We start from the raw sequence: 21354 nt of genomic DNA on the forward strand, positions 1-21354 counted from the left end.
CCCCATGTTGTAAAATCTGCTCCTATTCTGTCAAAGAGGCTTAAAGTTGACTTTCATAATTACACCTTCATGGTATTTTGTTTATTATGATATGACTCTCTTAGCACACCCTTTGCTGCAGGGTGCAAACGTTGGCACAACGAGGCAACTGTCAAAGACCACCTGAAGTGCTTGTTTAAAACCTGTTAAACGTTTTCTTGTTTCATTTTTAGCAATCATTTCTGTTATCAACTTGTGTTATTTAAATCATTCTTTAACTGGGCCCAATTGGGTCCCACCTCAGCTCTCCGAAATCTCTTGTGCATTTGTGTTTATGCTGCCAAAATGCAATATCGACGCATAAACGTGCTGCTTCACCCCTCAATTTACTTTATTGCGCTTGTCCTGCGTCCAAGGATAGCATTTCTTAACTGCACTGTAACTATTAGACACACACACACACACACACACACACACGGCACACCTGGGGAAACATTCCTCGAGGGAAGTCATCAATCAGTTTTATGGCTTTCTCTGGGAAAGTTTCCTCCTCTCCAATCAAGCGTCTTCCCTCCCTTTACCCTCCTTGATTCTCTTTCTTATATTTCCATCTGTATCAGTTTTGGTTCACATCTGAGAACGATCCACTGCAGCCAATTAACTTCAACCATTTTTCTTATTCCACTGAGGGGTAATTGGAGCACACTGGAGAGTGAGGTCTTTGCCTGGACGATACAAGATAAGACGATTACAACTGGCTTTCCTCTGTGTACTTAATTTGCCCGCCTGTGGTGATAAACCTGAAGGTGGAAGATCTCTACAAGGTAAAAACAATTGTCTTCAAATTCAATCGGGGGGAGGGTTAAAGAGGGGAAAAACTGCCTTGAAAGTTGGAAAAAAAAAAAGCCACTTGTCTCTAAAAAAGATCAACCTGTTTCAGTTTCCCCTCAAGTGTGTTGACATTGCTGCATGTGTTTGAGTTTCTACAAAGCTTGTAACGACAAATTCAGTAAAATTGGTTAATCTTCAGATAAACGATGATACTAAGTGTGCCATCAAGTGTATTTAACCGGTTGTAAGTGATGAAAGAAGTATTCGTTCATACTTAAAGGCCCTGAAAAATGCCTTTTATACCAATCCTTAACCCAGCTATTTGCAAGATGTTATGCCAACATTTTTAGGTTATTTCAACTTGGAGACTTTTTTTTAATATTTGTGTTTATATTTGTCTTGACTGATTTGGGTGTGTGTTTGTTGGAACAAGCTGATGTCACGTATGTGTTCATGCACCATCAGGATTTACTGACATGAAATATGGCATATGAAATTGATAACAGTTGTTGCGTTGCTCTCCACATTCCTGATTACGTAGTTGTTAAATGCTCTATAAATTATACAAGTGGATTTTTTTTCCTCCAAACTTTAACTGACTCTTTCTTATTTAGTCCAATATTTTGATGTTGTAGTGAAATACTACAAATGTACCTCCTACAAAATCTCTACCGAGTACAGAGGTATTATCAAAATGTATACAAAGTAGCAAATAAAGAAGTACTCATTATGCAAAGCAGTCCCATTCAGAGTGATTATTATTACTGATATATTTATATGAAAGCAGAAGTTTAAGGTCAGTTCGCTGAGGGTAACTTTATTTTGTTGGGTTGTTTAACTTATAACTGCATCAATTACCAAGCTAAAAGTAAAGCTAAAACACAACTACATAAAAATACTCTTGCAAAGAAAAGTTTGGCATTGTTACTTAAGTACCAAAGTACTAGCACTTAAAGTATAAAGTAAAAGTACTCAATTAAAACAAATGGCCCCTGTAATGTATTTGTTTATACAAGCAAATGAGTTTACTTATTTCCACTATTACACACATTAAGTTTCAACAGATTTTCACAATAAAACGGCCAATATTTATTTAATGCATTACATTTGGGAATACATGTTTATCGTTGAGATTCAGTGACAACATGTATCACAATTACTTCATAATAATAGATTTAAAAAGCTTCACAAAAACTCAACATTAGAAGATCTAAAGAAAACATTATGCAAAACATGTTAAACGTTGAAATCAACACACACACACACACACACACACACACACACACACACACACACACACACACACACACACACAATGAGACAATGACTTTAAGAACAATAGCGAGCTTGTGTGAGTTTGATAAATAATGTTACTCGTAAATTAGTTTGGCAGAAGTGCGCTGTGCGTAAAGCCGGATGTGAGTGGCTCCTCGTGAGGTGGGAGTTCTTGGCTCACTTCATATTATGGAGAGACGCACCTCCCAGCTGATCCCGTTCATCTATCTTCCCCCCTCCTCCTCCTCCTCCTCCTCTTCCTCCAGTGCCCGGTGTGTTGCCCCCTCTCGGTGGGCTCGTCTTCTGCTCCTCTGGACGCGCCTGGATGTCCGGACACTTGCTGCTGCTGCGCTTCTCTTAATGATCCGGAGACGCGAGGAGAAGAGACGCACCGGGACGCACATGGTGAGCTGATTTATTTCTTCCTCTCGGAAGCTTTATTGGCTCTGCACTCTGAGGCGTTTGGGAAGTTTGATCTGACTTGGAAGTCGCGCGTAAAGAGAAGAAATGAGCGGCTGTATTGGTTTTGTCGCTGACGTCAAATACACGTTTATAGATCCACTAAATGTTAAAGGAAAAGCATTAACCACTGCGTTGGTGTTCTGTTCTAAAAGATCTAATCATTTATAATTTAACTAAGTAGCCTGACATTGTCGCTCACCTCGTCTTTAGAAAAGCAGCCGATATGCGTGTATTCTATTTTATTTATTTGTTAATGTATGCTCTTTATTTTATAAATAAATGTGTTTTAATTACGTTTGTTTCTCTATATTTTTTTTTGGCACATAAGCATGTGAGCAAACGGGCCAAAGGAATAACTTTACTGAAGTTGCATTCAGGATTTGTAAATTGTTTCCATGTAACTCATGTACGCGTAAATCCAAAGTAACCTTTTCAATTTAAGAACTAGGACATCATGATCTTATAAAACCTTGATTTTAATAATTATTACAAGATGTTGCCAGCGGGAAAATCCTACTTTTGCTTTGATATAATTGTGAGCAACTTTAATCATATAAATTGTCGTTGCGGATGGAATAAAACAAAACACATGAACACAAACCACAATAACAGGATTGTTTGATTAGTCGGACTGGAAAAATGCCGAACACATACAAGACCAATTAATAATTTAAACATCTGAATTACGTTGTTTGATCCAACTGGGATAACCTAACACTGTAAATATTATTGTTCCTCTGTGAGATAAAACTAATTGACTGCATCCAGTTTGCGCTTAACAAGAGCAATTAGTTGCTCCGAATGGAGGCGATTATGCTCCGGGCTCCACTGTTAGCTCTTGCCAAAGTAATCAGGCTAAATATGATTAACATTCATGTTTAATGAACCGCGGGCGAGTGAATCATTATTCTCGGGTCCATTAAATGCAACGCCTGCAAAGTGCGCGTGACCGCGGGCTGTTTTCCTTGTAACGTCTGTAGTTGATTAGTTTTCCTAAAATCCCTTTGCAGCACTTGTATCCCAGAGAAAATATACCGTGTTTGCTTTAATAGATATTTAGGGCCTATTACTCCTTTTTTATTATTTATTTTGTTATACATTTAGATACAGTCGGGGCCTATAGAGATTTATTTTATATAACCTGTTGTTTATTTCATTTTTGTAATAATTTCAATAATAAATTAGCCAACAAAAATCCTGCCTGTTTTTTTTATGAGTTATTTGTTGCAGCTCTGGAGTACTTTGGTGTTTTCTTTTCCTCTCTGTTAACCCCCTGTGGTACATTTTGAGGATTCAATTGCCACTTTCGCCACAGGCCTTGTACTTTTACTTCCATCGTGCCCCGAGGTTGTCGTTGGCGTGACTGCAACATGAAATCACAATGATTTCATTTCCATCTGTTTTTCAATATCAACACTTGGAGCTGCTGGAGAGCGTCTTGCCAACTTGTAAGAGGCTGTAAAAAGGGGGGGGATTGACAGGAAACTCACTTTTAAAATATCAAGTGGGTGACATGTGTTCTTTAATTCAAAAATGAACAAGTAGAGCTTATGGGTCAACGGCGAGGCCGAGGGACCTATACTGCATTGGACCCCCCCCCCCCCTCTATTGGATTGGCAGTTTTGGATGGCGGTCCCAATGTGAAGGACAGAGGCTTTTAGCTAAAGATACAAGCTGTGATAATCCATTTTGTGCTGTCTGTTGCTTTCACCTCCCGGGCCGCCCCACTAAAATTAGATTATTACACCTAAAGCAGGACTCGTGGAATCCGCTCCGTGTGGAATAACACACAGATGGGCTTCCACTGTGCAGGCAGGAATGCAGCTTGAGAATACAGACACCGCATACGTAGCCTTCCTCTTCTCACCCGAAGCCCAGTGTTGTATTTCTGACTGGCTGAGGACAATTGCAAATTAACAAAGGTGTCAGTGTGGTGACATGCACCAACAGGTGCCTCGGTTCAGCTTCAAACACGTCGGCTATGAGAGAGAGAGCTTATATAATTGATCATATTTATTTAAAGGCTCTGTGTCTTGGAGCAGAGCTGCAATGTGGAACCCTGGGAAATCTTCCCAGCGACTATGATGTAAAGCCGCGTCTGTTTATTTGTACAATCCACTGTTTAGTCTTTTAAAAACTCATCACCAAGTAGCAAAGCAATTTAGCATATTTTGCCTCTGTGCTGCCGGCCCGGGCTGCTTGCCCATGACGAGGAATGTTAAAACGTGTGAGACAGGCCAAATCCAGCTCATCTGCTCACCACAGCAGCTCCAGAGCCGGACTGGCCCGCAGTTCCAACGTGTGAACAGGCCAAAAAGGGTTAACAGGTAGCGAGGGAGAATACCACACGCACCAGAGGTTTCTTCACTTTAGCTTCAGAGCTTTAAGTCCTCGTGTCCTCTTAAATCTCAGTACATGAGTCGGTTGCAGCAGAGCAAAGCTCCAAAATGTTCATTCACAGGTTGAAACACATCAATACCCATTGCTACTCCTTGATGATCATATTTTGCTCATACTTTCTTATGTTCCTTGCCCTTTCCTCTTAGATAATCTGTCTTTTAAGCCGTTAAAAAGGCAGCAGATGATATAGTTCATAACTTAGAATATAGGAACAGTTATAAAAACACACAGGGGTGCGAGACCGCAGGGCAACACACACATACATTTAAAGATCTCCTTCATGCTTCCTCTTGCGTCTTCTCTAATAGATCATTATTTTCCTCTGATCAATGGGGGTTTTCTTGTCTTTATGTGCGAAATGTTCGTCTTTTGGGGAACCAAAGCTATGAAGGAGGTGCTGGTGCTATAATATGTTATAGTTGTGCATAACATTTTTAGTACCCCTAAATGTGCAAGTGCCCCCCCCTCATTTGAAATGGCATTGAACCGACAGTACCTCAAATAACTCCACAATACTATTTATATTTGTCTTTAAGCTTGATCACTAAAGGTATGATTTCACTTTGAAGAAAAGTAAGACAGTAAGAAATGTAAACTTCCAACAGGGAGGTGAATATGTATCATCAGCAATATATATGCTTAACAAAATCTTGTTATTTCAACTTTTCGCCAATCCATAAAAGAATGCATTTGTTTCACTTCCTGACATTCATCAGACACGTTTCAGCGTAATGAAGAATAGAAGCAGAATGGCGTTAGGAAATAGCGGCTGCAAAGCCCGAGCGTCCGCTCTGATCGACTATGCTGTAAACATGCCCCCAGGTTGTCAGCAAGTATTTTTCCAGCCCCTTGCCAGCCGAGCATAGCTGCTTCTAAAGATCACCCGCCGGAGACGTTGATCTCATCTTACCACTATTTGGCTGTATAAGCTTTTTTTTTTTAAAAGACAGCGATTGCTGCCAAGTTCTTTCAAAACTTCTTCTTTTTTTAATGAAGGCGTATTTGTTTTCTTTTCGGGTTATGTTTAATAAGTTCGACCTCAATATGAGGTTTACTGGGGGAGAAAGGAAAAGGGGTGATGGCCTCTTTCAAACACGTGCTATTTGCAGTCGGTATGCGTTAACAAAAGAACGGGTGTGAAACACTCGTGAACGGTACTTTACAAGGAATGCCGCTCGTCTTCAACATGCTCCTCCGGCACCCTGGCTGTGTGAATTTATGGAAAGCAGCAGTGAAAAAAAAAAAAAGAAAGGTTGAAACCATATCCGGTGGGTTACGGTGGCGGTGCCAGACAGATGATCTGGTTTCGGGAGAAGAGAGAGAGTCTGGATTTGGCCGAGAGCGACGCATTAAAAAGCTCAGGGGCCTCGCTCAGATCCATTTTTCATAGTGGTTGTAATGGGCCGATGTTTAATTAGTCATGTAATGTGACAAAGACAAGAGCAAGTGCATGTCATGGGAATGTTAAACAACCGCCTCCTTTATCCTTTGTGTGTTTCACTCGTCCCAACCCTGAACCCCAAACCGCCTACGCTCACTGCAGTCCTCATCCAGAGCCAATTCTCCAGCCACGTCCCTGAATCCTCTACTAACTTTTACCCTTTTCATAATCCCTTTGACACCATCTTCCCTTTTTATTCAGCCGGTGCCTCGACACCAAATGAGGCCAATCATCCTATCAACTTATCCTTAAGTCCTGATTTTTTTATCAGTGCGTTCAAGTTCCCGTGGGACTTGCCCCGACTCGTCAGGAATGACCAGCCGAGGCATTCTGGACTCCAGGAATGTGGCCCGGTGGCTCCGGGGTCACAGTCAGACCGCTCATCACTGCACTCTTAGCTCGTAGCGTTTCCTGTCGCAACACCACGAAACATGGTCGTCCGATACGCCTGATCTTGGCTTTTGTCCTCAACCAGGTTTGGTTGATCCACTTTCGAGCAGGTCTTTGCTTTTTTTTGTTTTGTTTTTGGAGGTCAGGAGCCGAGCGGCTTGTCCGAGGCGGCAGAGGGAGCGTCTCGTCCCGGGCCCCTAAGAGCTGTGTGGTCCCTGAGGGAAGCCTCGTATTTCGGTCGTTGACTAATTGAGCGGGATGACGAGGCCGGAGAGGCGTTCAGCCCCGTCCTCTCCTACGGGTTTGGTTTATGCAGCCCTGCTGACTTTGCTGTCAGTGTCAAACGCTTGTTAGGACGTCATCAATCTCGCAGTAGTTAAGAATATTCCCAGAACAGAATGAAGGGGGCAGGTGATAGATGTGCCGGGAGACGGAAGAGCAGAGGGGAAAGTCGTTTGAAAATGTGGAAGGAAGGTAGTTATTGACGAAAAAAAAAGTCAGTCCGCTTGAGAAGGAAAGAAGCAAGAATGACATAAAAGTAAAAAGTGGCAGGTGTTGAACTTTCTTAGCATGAAAGAAATTAAGGAAGGGCTGGTTGGGAATGTGCTTCGAGGCTTCATGTGAGCGGTAAAACAATAAATCTCTGCTTCCAGAGAATGCACATGCATTGTTCGGTTTGTCCACATGCCAAAATTAACACTCTCGGGTATCAAATCCTGACAGAGGGATAAATTACACTCATCAGCAGTTGTAAAAGACGGGAAGGGATTTGTTCGCGCAGCAGGCGTACACAAGTCCGTGTTTGTCTTTAACCACGGAAGTATCCGTGTATAGGGGCTTAAGCCGAACACACATTTCGATCTATAAATCATTTCCTATACCATCCTCAAGATTAATCTCCAACAGCTTTCCTTCCCTCGCCTCATTTCTGTCTTTTTTCTCATACCTTCTTTTCTGCTCAGTAACGCTCCAAGCTGCTCATACTCAGGCCCCTCGCTCGCCTGCAGCACTGACCGCCGGTAAAGTGATTTGAAAAGGAGAACCATAAACGTGATGGATGTGGTCCAGCTCTGGGTTTTAGCCCCAGCTGTCGGGCATGTTCTTCGTCATCGCAGCGCGCCCTTCTTCGCCCGCGCTCATCCACTCATCTTGGGCTCGAGAGGAGTTTAAATGCAAATATGTTCTTAAAGGCTGTCGAGGTCACCGGTTCAAACCGGTGGCCGACACTACTGTGAAGATCGGAGATTACATTTTTATGGTATGAGATCTTTACTGTGATGCGGTGAGCTGGCATTGTGTGTTTTCAATAAAGGCACAGGTGGTCTATCTTATATTTCCTGCTTTGGCTTCAAATGCAAGTCAAATAAATCAATCAGTTTATATTTTCTTTTGTTTTATGATCCAGCTCCCATGGTTTTCTCTTAAAAATCATCTTTTTCCCCTCCCACAGGCTCGATAACATGATGTTCCGGCCCTTTTCCCCTCCCCCCTCCACCTCCCTCTTCCCTGTTTTCCTTCTGCTCCTCCCTTTCCTTCCTCCATCCCTCGTCTCGTCTTCCCTTTCTCACACCCCTTTGAGCTGGACTTCACCTCATGACCCCTGCTACTACCTAGACGGCCGCCCGAGACACTGCCTATCGGAGTTTATCAACGCCGCGTATGGCGTCCCAGCCAATGCTAGCCATTCGCTACAAGCGTCTGATTATGACAGCAACATCATCACCTTGACGGACCTCCACAACCCACACAACCTCACCTGCTGGACGGCTCATGGAGGTCCTGACTCCGGAGAATGGGCCCTCACGCTTCCTCTGGGTCGACGCTTTGAGATCACCTACATAAGTTTGCAGTTTTGCCAACAGGGGGAGCCGTCGGACCCCATCTCCATCTCCATACTCAAGTCCATGGACTATGGGCGCACCTGGAGGCCGATGCAGCACTACTCCAGCGACTGCCTTGGGAACTTCGGGCTGCCCTCCCAGACGGTGGCCCAGACAAGGCACCAAGAGACGGAGCCACTCTGCTCTGACCCTCGGCCCCTGCAGAAGCAGAGGGGCGGCAGGGTGCTGGCCTTCTCCACCCTCGACGGACGGCCGTCCTCTCCCGATTTCGACCACAGCCACACCCTTCAGGACTGGGTGACGGCCACGGACATCCGCGTGGTCTTCCACCAGGTGTCCAAAGACGCCACTGTGGGAAACCCGGATAAGAGAGAGGAAGCACGACGGCGTGATGGTGCAGAAGATGACAGAGGGACTGGGCTTCAGAGGTGGAGATCAGGCTCCAAGGGACACGCTGGAGATCAGGTGGACAGGTTGAATACAGATAATACACTGGCATTTTTTGAGAGGGAGTCAAAAAACTCAGGGATAAAGGGGAAGAACAAAGGGGAGAAAGTGGACAAACATGGAAGGAAGGGTCATTATAAAGGGTCAGGTCAAGACGAAGATGGACACAATGTGACGAGCAAAGAAGGGGGTGATGGTTTAAGCACAGACACGCTCACTTCGTCAAAGAAGGGCGGGAAAGCCAGAGGGCAAGGACGCAAGAAGGAAAACAATCATTGGCTGCCTTGTCCCAACGGCGGTTGTATTTGGACAGTTGAGGGGCGCAGCCGGAACAACAAGGGGCGAGAACTGAGGAAGAGGAGGAACAATAATCTCAACACGAGACAGCGCTCCAGGAATCTGCAGGCGGCCCCACCCTCTGCCGTGCGAGCCCCTCTGGCCCTCTCGGACCTGCAAGTCGGCGGCAGGTGTAAATGTAACGGACACGCCTCCAGGTGTCGCCGTGACGACGCGGGCCAGGCAGTGTGCGTGTGCGAGCATCACACGGCGGGGCAAGACTGCGACGTGTGTGAGGATTTCTACTGCGACAGACCCTGGCATCGGGCTACACCCACGCACCCAAACCCCTGTGTTGGTGAGTCCTGCTTCCTGTTGCTGAATGAAATTAGATTTTGTTACACATGCTCATACATTATTAGATGATATATAAACAAATACAACTCATGCATGGGATTTATTCATAAGTGTATTTTGTCCTTTTTAAAACAATTCCATTCTATCCAAAGAATAGAAATAGATATTACACGAGTCTACACGTATTATATAGTATACTGTGAATTCTTCTGATCCATTTAAGGGGTGCTTGCTTCAGCAATTTAATATTCTACTTCCATAGTACTGGAGAACAGAGAGACTAAAGAAGGTTGGTCAAAATCATCTCTGCAGAAGCCAAGATATCCCTAGTGTTCCTAGTACAACAAAAAAAAAAAACCCACATTTCCCATAATGCAACTGGATAGCTAAACATTCATGTCTTTAAAACTCCACACTGACAATTTGTTAAGCAGGCTTTCTGTTATAAATGTGTCTCCAACTCCAGGTTGACGTGAAATCATCGGAGTAATGTACTCCTTCAGAGCTGCAGAAGAAGTTGTATATCTGTTTTCAGTAGAAACAAAAAAAATAAAAAATAAAAAAAAATATATATATATATATATATATGTTCATGTGACTTCAAATAAAAATGTAAAACAATTAGTAAATCCCTATTGTACCATTTTAAGTTGTTGAACAATTTTCTTCCAATATACAAATACACATTTTATCTTAAGCTGATTAACCCTGATTTGGTTACTTTTCATAACGAGCGTGAATATGTAGCCATAATAATGGACAAGCTATTTCAATGTATCTGTGTGTAGCTGGTGGTGTCACCATGCACTTGCATGAGCATTACTCTTTGTTTCCCAACCACTGAACCTGATCACACTGAACCAATATATTATGACATATATTAGACGTGACATCTTGTGTAGAGCATTTTCTCAGCTAGTGTTCATTATTCCCGTCCCTCGTCCAGCCTGTGAGTGTAACGGCCACTCAAACAAGTGTCGCTTCAGCATGGAGGTGTTTCAGCAGTCGGGCCGGCAGAGCGGAGGTGTGTGCCAGAAGTGCCGCCACCACACGGCCGGACGCCACTGCCAGTACTGCCAGAACGGATACACCCGCGACCACAGCAAGCCGCTGAACCACCGCAAGGCCTGCCAACGTTAGTCCTGACTTGATTGTGTGTGTCAACTGTATGCATGTTCTGCACAGAGTTAATGGGACGAAGGAAGTGTGTGTGTGTGTGTGTGTGTGTGTGTGCGTGTGCGTGTGCGTGTGCGCGTGCACGCATGCATGCATTGGCGAAATAACTTAAATAACCCTCTGTGCATTCTTGGAGGATGTAAAGCAAATCAAAGTGTGAGAGACGGTGTTCATGTCTGAATGCATGTGTGTGTCTGTGTGTGTGTGTGTGTGTACAACTTTGCCTCTGTCTGAATGTACAGAAGTGTTTACGGGGTGGTTGCATTGTGAGAGCGGACAGCTATTCCTGTTAGCGATATGCACACAAAAACACTCTCGAACCCCACTGTTCGGCCACCTGTATCTCCATCGTTACCACCGGATGGTATTTGCCGTGACCCCTGACCTTTGACTGGTCACATGTCCTAAGTGACTGTGACACTCTGGTATGCTCATGTGGAAGCTTGACCGCGGGCCTAATATATCCAAAGTTAATGGCCTCTCTTTGAGCTTGACACATGTGCAGGAAAAGAACATGAGCTATGATTGAATATCCTTATAGTTTATCACTTTATGTATGAAACAATAGCAAACTGAAAATTCATGACCTCCACCACACAGTCTAACATCTCAGCATTCATTTATTGATGCTATATATATGCTAGTCCTTCTTCAGAGCCCAATTACTCATTCTCTTCAGTCAGGTTGTTTGGACTCATTGTAAGGATTTGTGTAAATATAACTAGAGTGCTAACAGAGCTGCTGAAGTGTGGCTTTCTCTCTCGCTATCCGTCTTCTCTCATCGGGTCTTATCCTGTGGTAGTTGCGGTAAATTAAAAGCTTTGCAAAGTCAGCCATGGCAGATGCAGGCAGTAACCATTATACAGCATCAAAATAGGCAACATTAAAGGACAACAAATACATTAATTTAGATTTGGGATCGGGTCTCCATCTGATGGGCTAAAAGTACCTTATTGTTCTATCCCTATGTTGCAAATGACCAAACAACCAATAACTACCCCAGATCACCGGCATCATGTGACATTCAGTTGATAGCTCTACAGAGGAATTTGTCTTTGTTTACCCGTCAAAAAAGCTGCAAAAATAGCTTTTGAGGTGTTAGTAGAGGTCTTTCCTCAAAGGACATTCCCTCAGGACAGATGCTGTCAAGCAGGATTGATCCTTAGTCTCATCCCTGATGGATGGTCTTCTTAATCCTGTTTACTGTCCTCTTTGCAGTAGTTTGCCTTTGACACAAGTTTTTATATCTTTAACCTGCTTCCCTGTTGTCCAAACTCTGTGCAGTCTACCTATCAGAGTCAGGACGACTCTACCAAATACGCCTGCTTGTTTCCATACCCATATCCATCCATGTCTATCCATGTGAAACATATTTGTTTGTGGAAGCTCACCAGTACAACCACACTCTTCTATGATTGGCCACTGAAAACCTTCACTGGGTATCTCAAGACTTCCACAACTGAAAGGGAACCTCCCAACTCTACAATTCCTTTCAGCTCAATGGAGCATTTTAATGTCCTTAAATTCATTGCTATGGCCCTTTCAGCAGGCTGTTTTAAGCATAAACCACTGCACACTACTGCAGTCAGATAAAGTCAGCAAATAGCTAATAGCTAAAACATTATTTACCTCAGGAGCTGGTGGAGACCAAAACAGAGATACAAGGAGAGCAAATATTGGATAAACAGGTGTCAGACGGAGAGAGACAGGACTGAAAATACATGTTGAGGTTTGCTGATGTGTAATTACGCATCTGTTTGCTGACAAATCCACACTAACTTCATATGATGATAATATGTCTGTTTTCAGTTTGTTTTGCTGAACAATTATTGCTGCTTTAACCTCCAGGCTACAGACAAATAAGACCTTGGTATCTCCTCTCTTTTGAAGCATGTCAGTGCCATCCTTTGGGAGCAGTGGGCGGCTGGTGTAACCAGACATCGGGTCAGTGTCTGTGTCGAGACGGGGTGACCGGCCTCAGGTGTAACCGCTGTGCTCCGAGATACAAACAGGGCAAGTCCCCTCTGCGGCCCTGCATACGTAAGTCCACTACCCGTATGAACCTGTATTCAGAATCAGTTAATTACCTTGATATGGAAACAATAGCTTTTCATCCAAACGTTTGAAACAACCTATGTTTGATCAGCGGTAAATGAGGAGGTCCCCTCAATGCTGGCTTCTTTTAGATAGGTAGGTAGATAGATACTTTATTCATCCCAAGGGAAAATTTGTATGTGGCAGCAGCAAGCAAAGTTACATAGAAGACACAAAAATATTAGGTCTGAAAAATACTCAATATATAAAACAGAACAGCAGAGCGTATTACATTTAAGAAAATTAAACCATAAAGAAAGTGCAAAAATGCTAGGTATATGAAGTGTATAAGTATATACAGTGACTAACTAAACAAGTTATCATCTCTTGATGATGACCAGTCTCTTCCCAAAATGTATTCAAGTAGTTTCAGTTCCCTGGACTTAACTTTACCATGAAGGGGGGCTGATCAGACCCGTTTCATAATGTGTGTCTCAGATGAGGTGAAGACTGGGATTAAGACTCTTAATTTATCTAAAAAAGAAAAGTCCTCTCTGCATTCGATGCATGCCAACCTGCTCAAATAAATCACAGACTTTTAATAGTTTGTTGTCAGTCATGACGAAGTGACCTCTTTATTTTCTCCTTCAACTTAATTTGCTTGTGGCCTAAATGGATTAAACCTCCTATCAAGCTCCGTAAGCCTTTATCAAGTAGTAGCTCAATATAAAAGAGGCCGCCGCTGTCCGGACTAATTTGGCCCAATCCCCCCGCGTGTTCCCTTTTCATCATCCCTAGAGACGGTTTCCATAGCAGCGTTAACATGAGCCGGCCCCTACAGGGAAACCTCATCTCCAGCTGATGTGGGATCAGCATCAGATCAAGTGGATTGTTGCTACTCATATCTCTGCGCCCGGCCAGCGCCGAACCTCAGCCATGAGCGCTAATCCACGTGCGCTTCCACGGCTAATCGCGCGAGTGTCGACAACTACGCGGGCCCTGGCGCTGCGTAAGCCCCAATCAGGTGACATAGGGAGCCAGCAGCCAGCTTCACACCTGTTGTGCAGCTCAAAGCGCACACACCCCCCATCCCAGGGCCCAGACTCATAACTCTCCCAGAGAAAGGAGTGTGTGAAAGAAAACCTTGTTTGTTTTTACTGCCAGAGCATCTCGGGCTATGTATAGCGTCTCTTCGCCCCCACCGCCACCTCTAACACGTCGCCTCTCATCAGGCAGACCAAAAGGCACGCGGCCGCCAGGCTAAACTTAACGTTAGCTCACGCTGGACCTTTTTATCCACACCTTGAACCGCTCAGGAAGCTCCCAGAATGCTGCCCTAAACCTACATAGGCAAAATGCAGTCCGTTTATTTGCTCTTGATTAAGAGAAACTTCAACCAACTGCATAGCTAACGCACCAGAGCTGAATAAAGGCAAAGCTAGCTGGGGAGATAGCCCTGGTTCACCTTAGCTGAAGCTAACATATAATTTGACTGTTTACTTGTAAACAAAAGATATACTTTATAATAAATCACCTATGGCCAGCATCCTTCAATTGAATCAACATCAATAACCCTAGCACTGCTTTTGTCTTTTAGTTAGTCACTGTTCATACTTCATATACACTGTATATACTTTGCATTTTTGCACTTTCTTCATTATTTAAGTTTCTTAAAATGTAATACGCTCTGCTATTTTATTGTATTGTATATATTGAGCATTTTTCATACTTAATATCTGCATGTCTCCTATGTAACTTTGCTTGCTGCCACAAACAAATATCTATCTATCTATATACATTTTGATGAATTGACATCTTGGTTATTGAGAACAGGTGTGAAGTTGTTCAGGTGAGCGGTTCTGCCGTAGTGGGGACAAAGGAAGCAAAGGAATCGATCGCATTAGCTTCAATATAAAAACCTTTAGTAGACTAGAAGGACAAAGAGACACTTGGTAAAATAGTTCAAACTAATTCCTTTAAACTATGGCAGGAAAATAATAAAAAATAAAGTTGATTTTGTCAAACAAACTATACATTGGACAAGAAAGCTGAATTAACACATGTTGTTAGTGCAGCATACTGCATTTGCTCCGAAGATTAATCAAAGTCACTTTCAGTATGATTTATAATCGTGTTGCCGTGTATACTTTTCTTTTTTCTTTGATCGGATATTTCTTGTTTGAAGTCATAAATTATTATTCTATGTTTCCCATACTAGACATTTTTTTTATTCAAATCTCTGTACAACTACTTGTGTTTAGACAACTATTCATATTTGAAAAAACTTTGTTGAAACAATCCTCCCAGCTAGTTATTGAAAAATGTATTATCTCACTATCAGTAAGAAAACTGAGGTTATATAAAACTTCTCACATGGGTATACTACTACATTTATACTGCATGTACATACAAGCACACAGCACCCTCCTTTTAGGGTGTAGGGTGTCACTGGCCCAGTTGTGTCAGAGACGACGGGACATGGACGGGAGGACGGAGTGTGAACTTGGGAAAATATCGCAGCGCTGTCACACAAACACACTTTTACAAGCGGCCTGGATAATATATATATATATATATACACACAGGCCAGTTCACACACACACACACACACACACACGGATGTTTAATGTTCGAGACAAAACCATACAAGAAGTGATGGTTTCACCTTATTAAATTACCAAAAGTAAAGATTGCATCGATGTGTGTGTTAAAGTGCGCGCCAGAAAGTGTGTTTCTCGCCCATAAAAAGGACCACACACACACACACACACACACACACACACACATCCACACACGTTTTTGACACTTGCTTATCTTCTGTGCAGACATGCCCCATGCACCGAGAGGCGTTCAAGCTCCGCGCACATAAAACACACTCGGTTTGCAACGACCCGAGGGCTCACGTGGGTTTGCTGAAGCTTCTCTGTGTTTCTGTCACCTTTCTGAAACTGTGTTTATGTTTGCAGGAATTCAAGAAGTCGCTCCGACCCCAGTTTACCAACCTCAGTACAGCATAGGTGAGCAGATTTACGGGGAGTTTATCTGGTTTTATTTTGTGTTTTACTCAGGCGGTCTGTTTTTCTTTTAGTCCAATTTATGCTTTGTCACCTTTGATCTGTTTGTAAATCACATAGTTTGAAAATATACATTAAATCAAAGGACTCAGAAGAACTGTCCGGGGCCCCTTTCACGAATCGTAAATTATGCTTTTGCCATAATAACAGAAAAATGTACTTTCTATACCATCCCCTTGACCCCGTTGAAGTCACCTCATGTTCAACAAACACATGTTTCACCAATCAAAACAACAAATCTCTCACTCTTGGCTCGCGGCTAAGCACTCCCTCCTAGTGGCGGCTTGAGGAATGTCCCACCTGCTGCAGTCGAGGTCATCTGTTAGTCACAGGATACTGTGATGACAAATAGAAGCAGCCATATTGTAATTAGGGGAAAAGACATGTGCTGATATGCTTGCTATGAAACGATACCCTCACATTTGATGCATACTCCCCCCTCTCTTTCTCTCTCTCTCTCTCTCTCTCTCTCTCTCTCTCTCTCTCTCTCTCTCTCTCTCTCTCTCTCTCTCTCTCTCTCTCTCTCTGTGTTACAGCGCAGGAGTGTGTTTCATACTGCCAGCCTTCTCAGGTTAAAGTCAGGATGAACTTGGAGACATATTGTCTCAAGGACTTCGGTTGGTGCCAGGTTTTCTTTCTTTCTTTTATATTTCTAAATTATAATAATGTCCTAAACTGTACTTCTTCCCTTAATTTTTCTTCTGAAATGAAACTAAAATATATGTGGATAAATAAATAAAATTGTAATCCATTTCAACAATAAAATTAAAAAATGATAATGATATAAAAATGTCTTTCTTCTGTCTTTTTTAGTGCTGAAGGTGCAGGTGAAAGGGATGGAGCGTTCAGGTCCCTGGTGGCAGTTCTCCATCTCAGTCCATACGGTTTTCCGCACGGGGTCCACCTCTCGCGTTCGCAGGGGCCCCCAGTCTCTCTGGGTCCCAGACCGCGACCTCGGCTGCGGCTGCCCCGCCCTCCACGTGGGCCGGACCTTCCTCCTGATCGGTGCGGAGGAGGGGGAGCGGGGCTGGAGCCCGGACGAGCGTCGGCTGGTGGCGGACCGCTCCACTCTGGCCCTCCAGTGGCGGGAACACTGGAGTCCCAAACTGAGGGGCTTCCGGGGGCAGGACAAGAGGGGCCGCTGCCCGAAACACCAGCACCACCAATACAGGGAGCCCACAAAGCCCCAGTCTGGGTACATCCCTCCTCACCTGCTGACTGAGAAAGAGCCTCTCAGTGTGGACACACACTCTGTGAAAGTGGAGGACACGCAAACCTCAGTGGTGCCGCACACACACCCTCACACAGACGCAGAGACTAAACCCACAGAGGCGACCCCCTCGCCACAGACACACACCCTGGTGTGCTCTACTCAAGCTCCTGGCTGAAGAACAGAACGCACAAAAAGACAAGTTTCAGGAGAAACTAGCTTGACTTTCCTTGTTCAGCGTGGAGAAACTATCTCACACACACACTCACTTACACACACACACACCTGTTAAACGGCGTTCAAATGCATATCTTAAAATGTGAAGAAACACAAAAGTTTCCTCATGTAAAACTCTACCAACACAAAAGTGCTACATGAAATATATATATTTTAATATCGTCTCCAAAAGAACATTTAGAAAATTAAACTCTGACTGAAATGCCATGCAGTATTTTAGTCCTATAAAGATTTGTTTTTATATTTAATCATATTTATACTTGATCACTTTATGTAGCACACATAAGAACAAGTGGAAACTAAATAATAAATAAATAACAAACAGAATGTGCATTAAAACGTATTCAGAAATGTGATGTTTCCTTTTTTTAATAAAACAAATGAAAGGAGATCGGCACATCATTACATTATTTGGGGAAACTGACACTATCTGACAGCTGACACAGAGACCAAACATTTTCTAACCGTATAGGAATCCTCAGATGGACTGTTAGGAGCCCAGATATGGATCTAAAAAGCATCGGTCCGGCCTGTCGTCATGACTCCTGTTTCAATACGAGTAGATATGGCGTCATACTGCCCAGGGGGAATGGGGCTGTTGGTATATTAAGACAGATGGAAGAGCTCCTATTTGTTGAGCAGCCATGTTGTTTTGGTAGCGGCTGAGTCAGCGGTTGGCTGTGCCATCGTGTTGAAGCCTGTGATTGAAAATAAAATGAGAAAAATAGATTTGCTGACTGATGAACGCTCGGTGCTGAACATACAGTACACCGAGGGTCTGTGGGGTTTCATACTCATGAGGTCCAAATATCTTCACAAACTTCTTCCAGCAGCTTCTAGTGCCCCGCTCAACCCACAGGGCTCCCTAGAGGAACCATACTCAACATATTCTGTGTTGTTGTTGTTTATATTAATTTGTGTTTCCTTAGGGCCCTCAAATCAGCTATAGCTTGGTTTGCAAGTAAAGAAAATCATCAAGGAAATCCTACAATATGGAGCGTCTTTTTTTGAGCTTTTTAGCATCTTTTTAGCTCTTTTTAGCATCTTTAATTTTTATGAAACTCAAAACACTCATTCACTCATTCAAGAGTGAATCATAGCTGGTCAGAAACACGACTCGATGAATGCTAATGTTTTTCCTCAACTTAAAAGGTGATTGATAATATGTCAGTGTTAAGAATTTATACTTTTTTTGATACCACACTCACAAACAAAATGACCATCAAGACCCAAACAGGCGTCATCTAGAAATCACTAGTGCCATTTCTGCATCACCTCATGTTGTCTTGAATAGGTAAACCAGACATCTGAAGCCGTTTGATAAATCACAACTCTGTGTTCTGCATGTTATTGAAAACGTATACACATGTTAAACATTTGAGACCAAATAAGTCGGCCAACAATACCAACAGTCAGTCTCCCTCATGTGGCTCAAAGGTGCACTGCTGATAGAAATATTAAAAGATTATGGAAGAAATTCTCCAAATGTATTTGGCGACCGTGATGACATTTCCTGCGATTCCCCCTGTGGGCCTCGAACCATTCTTTGGGAGTGGCTGTGATAGAGTGAATGTGGCTTTTGAGGGACATACAAGTATGATGTGTTCTTAAGGTTAGCGTTAGCATTAGCATTAGCACTGGGAGATAAAGAAAACATAATGTGAGGAAACTTGAAATGGCAGTAAAAAAAAAGGTAGAACTTCAACAAACTGTTCATTTGATTCATTTTTATATTTAATATTTTATTAAAGGTGTCACAAGCCGAAGAGGATCCCTTCACTTAACAGATCTATTAGAAACAGACTCCCATAAATACATGTACAGAATAGGAGGGAGAAGGACAAATGAAACACAGCAAAACAAAACAAAAACCAACAAACTGGCATCTTCTCCATGGTTAACAGCAGTCCATTAGTTGCATTGGATTACGTATTTAATCTATAAATTACAGATCACCAAGCAGAGAAAGGGCACCATGCAAACATTAATAAAGTTTGTTCAATAGGGAGTATGTCTCCTTCTCATAAGCAGCCGATTGAGCCATTCTTCATAAGGGGGCGGGTGCTTTTTCCTCCAATGTCTCAGCAGAATCTGTTTAGCTGTTGTAAAACCCAAAATAATCTTTTTTTTTAATGTATCATTTCCACTTAATGTAATTGTTGAGGTGTCCGTTGCCATCTGTGTATTATTTTCCGTCGGCTGAACCTTATGGCGATTTCGTTGCACATTGTATGGAAGCTATACTTAAACATGATTTCCAATCCTGAGGATACATATCCATAAAGCCATGTCCTTTGCCCATTGTTATATTACTTTAATCAAAGGGTCACACAAGTGTCCCTGCAGTCAGTAATAGATGTTTGACATGACAGGTAAGACGGCCTCCGAACCATTTAGACAAGGTACTTTGCATTTCTTCATCTGAGACAAAGAAATATAAGACGCACAAGAAACAAAAAGCATGACAACCGCAGCAACACAGCAGCTAAAACAGTCAGCGTGTACAGTAAGTGCAGAGGTTACGGCTCACTGTATAATAATAATACAAACGTGTGGGGGGAGGGACAGAGAAAGAGTGTCAGTGCATGCAGAATCATGTCTTAGAGGCCCCGTGTGTGTGTGTGTGTGTGTGTGTGTGTGTGTGTGGAAGCACCTGCTGCGTTGCTGCAGGAAGCACCTGTCAGCGGCCGTCTCCTCGTGCAGCCTCTGTCGACATGAGGGTTTGATCCCGAAACTCCCCGAACGCACACACTTACACAGACACTAACAGACAACTTAAGCCCGCGGCTCGTTCTGCTGCAGGGGGGAGCACATCACCTTTAAACCGACAACACACACTTCTCTGCGGCGCTGAGGACGGGGGAAGGCCCACCGGTTTGGTGGCACTTGGACACTTCTTGGTCTCTGGCATGGGAGGCAGCGGTGTGTGTTTGTGAGTGTGTGGTATTATGTTTACAACCTGCTGAGGGTACGTTTAACGAGAGGTGACTCCTCCCGCACTGCTGCCAGAGCCAAAGTTCAACTAGACCTCTTGCAAACACACCCTCTTTTTTTATCCTCTCACTTCCCTTTTCTCTCACACACACACACACACACACACACACATACCCTAATTTCACTTTACTCTCAAAGTTTGTGCATTTTTTCCTCATAGAAGAAAGCCCAAGTTCAGCAGGTTTCATAGTCACACGGTTTTCAGGACACGGACACACACACACACACACACACACACACACACACACACACACACACACACACAGGGCTTCTGTTAACCTGAGAGGCAGAGGGTCAATCCCTGTGATCCGCAGCCTGCATGCCTTCCATACAGACACGCCGCCGACACAGCAACCTGACTCCCAGCTAGATTAGGACTAATCAAGCATGGCACAGCTATGGCAGCAACACTATGACACACACACACACACACACACACACAGACGCAGACACATATATATACTGTACTACAAACATGTGCACACCAGCAGTACTCGCTGTTTTACATTTCCTACAAATTATTGCTCCAAAGTCATGGACGGAAATGTGGTTGTCAGAAGCAAAATCTCTGACTTTTCATTCATGTTTCTGTCTCTCTATATTCACAAAAAAAATTAGAACTTGGAGTTAAATAACACATGAAATTAAAGAAGATACAAAAAAAAGTAAGTAAGATCAATGGTCCAAAACAATTTGGGCATGTGGACCATAAAGAAGGTCATGGTACTCTTATGATAAAAACGAGTCAAAAGTCTGTAAAAACTACAAATAAAATAAATGCTTAACAATGTCATGATTCACTGGGTGATACCCTTTTTGATCAACATGTAAAGAAGCTTGTATGAGAAGGAGAACCTTGTTGCTTTCCGTTTGTGGCATTTAAAGAATTGCTTGTGAGCTTCAGATAATTCCTTTAAACAACAATGTCAA

General features: G+C 43.2%; 1 protein-coding gene across 1 annotated transcript; it reads left to right on the plus strand.

Moving 5' to 3' along the window:
- Nucleotides 1-2424: 2424 nt before the first annotated feature.
- On the plus strand, nucleotides 2425-18140 carry ntn5 (netrin 5). Its single transcript, XM_079215584.1, has 7 exons — nucleotides 2425-2490; nucleotides 8229-9700; nucleotides 10646-10834; nucleotides 12766-12915; nucleotides 15876-15926; nucleotides 16520-16600; nucleotides 16797-18140. Exons 2-7 carry the CDS (start codon nucleotides 8239-8241, stop codon nucleotides 17369-17371), a joined length of 2508 nt encoding a protein of 835 aa, XP_079071710.1. The 5' UTR covers nucleotides 2425-2490; nucleotides 8229-8238; the 3' UTR covers nucleotides 17372-18140.
- The last annotated feature ends 3214 nt before the right edge of the window (nucleotides 18141-21354 follow it).

The sequence above is a fragment of the Taurulus bubalis genome (assembly GCF_910589615.1).
Source record: "Taurulus bubalis genome assembly, chromosome: 3".
Taxonomy (NCBI): Eukaryota; Metazoa; Chordata; class Actinopteri; order Perciformes; family Cottidae; genus Taurulus; species Taurulus bubalis.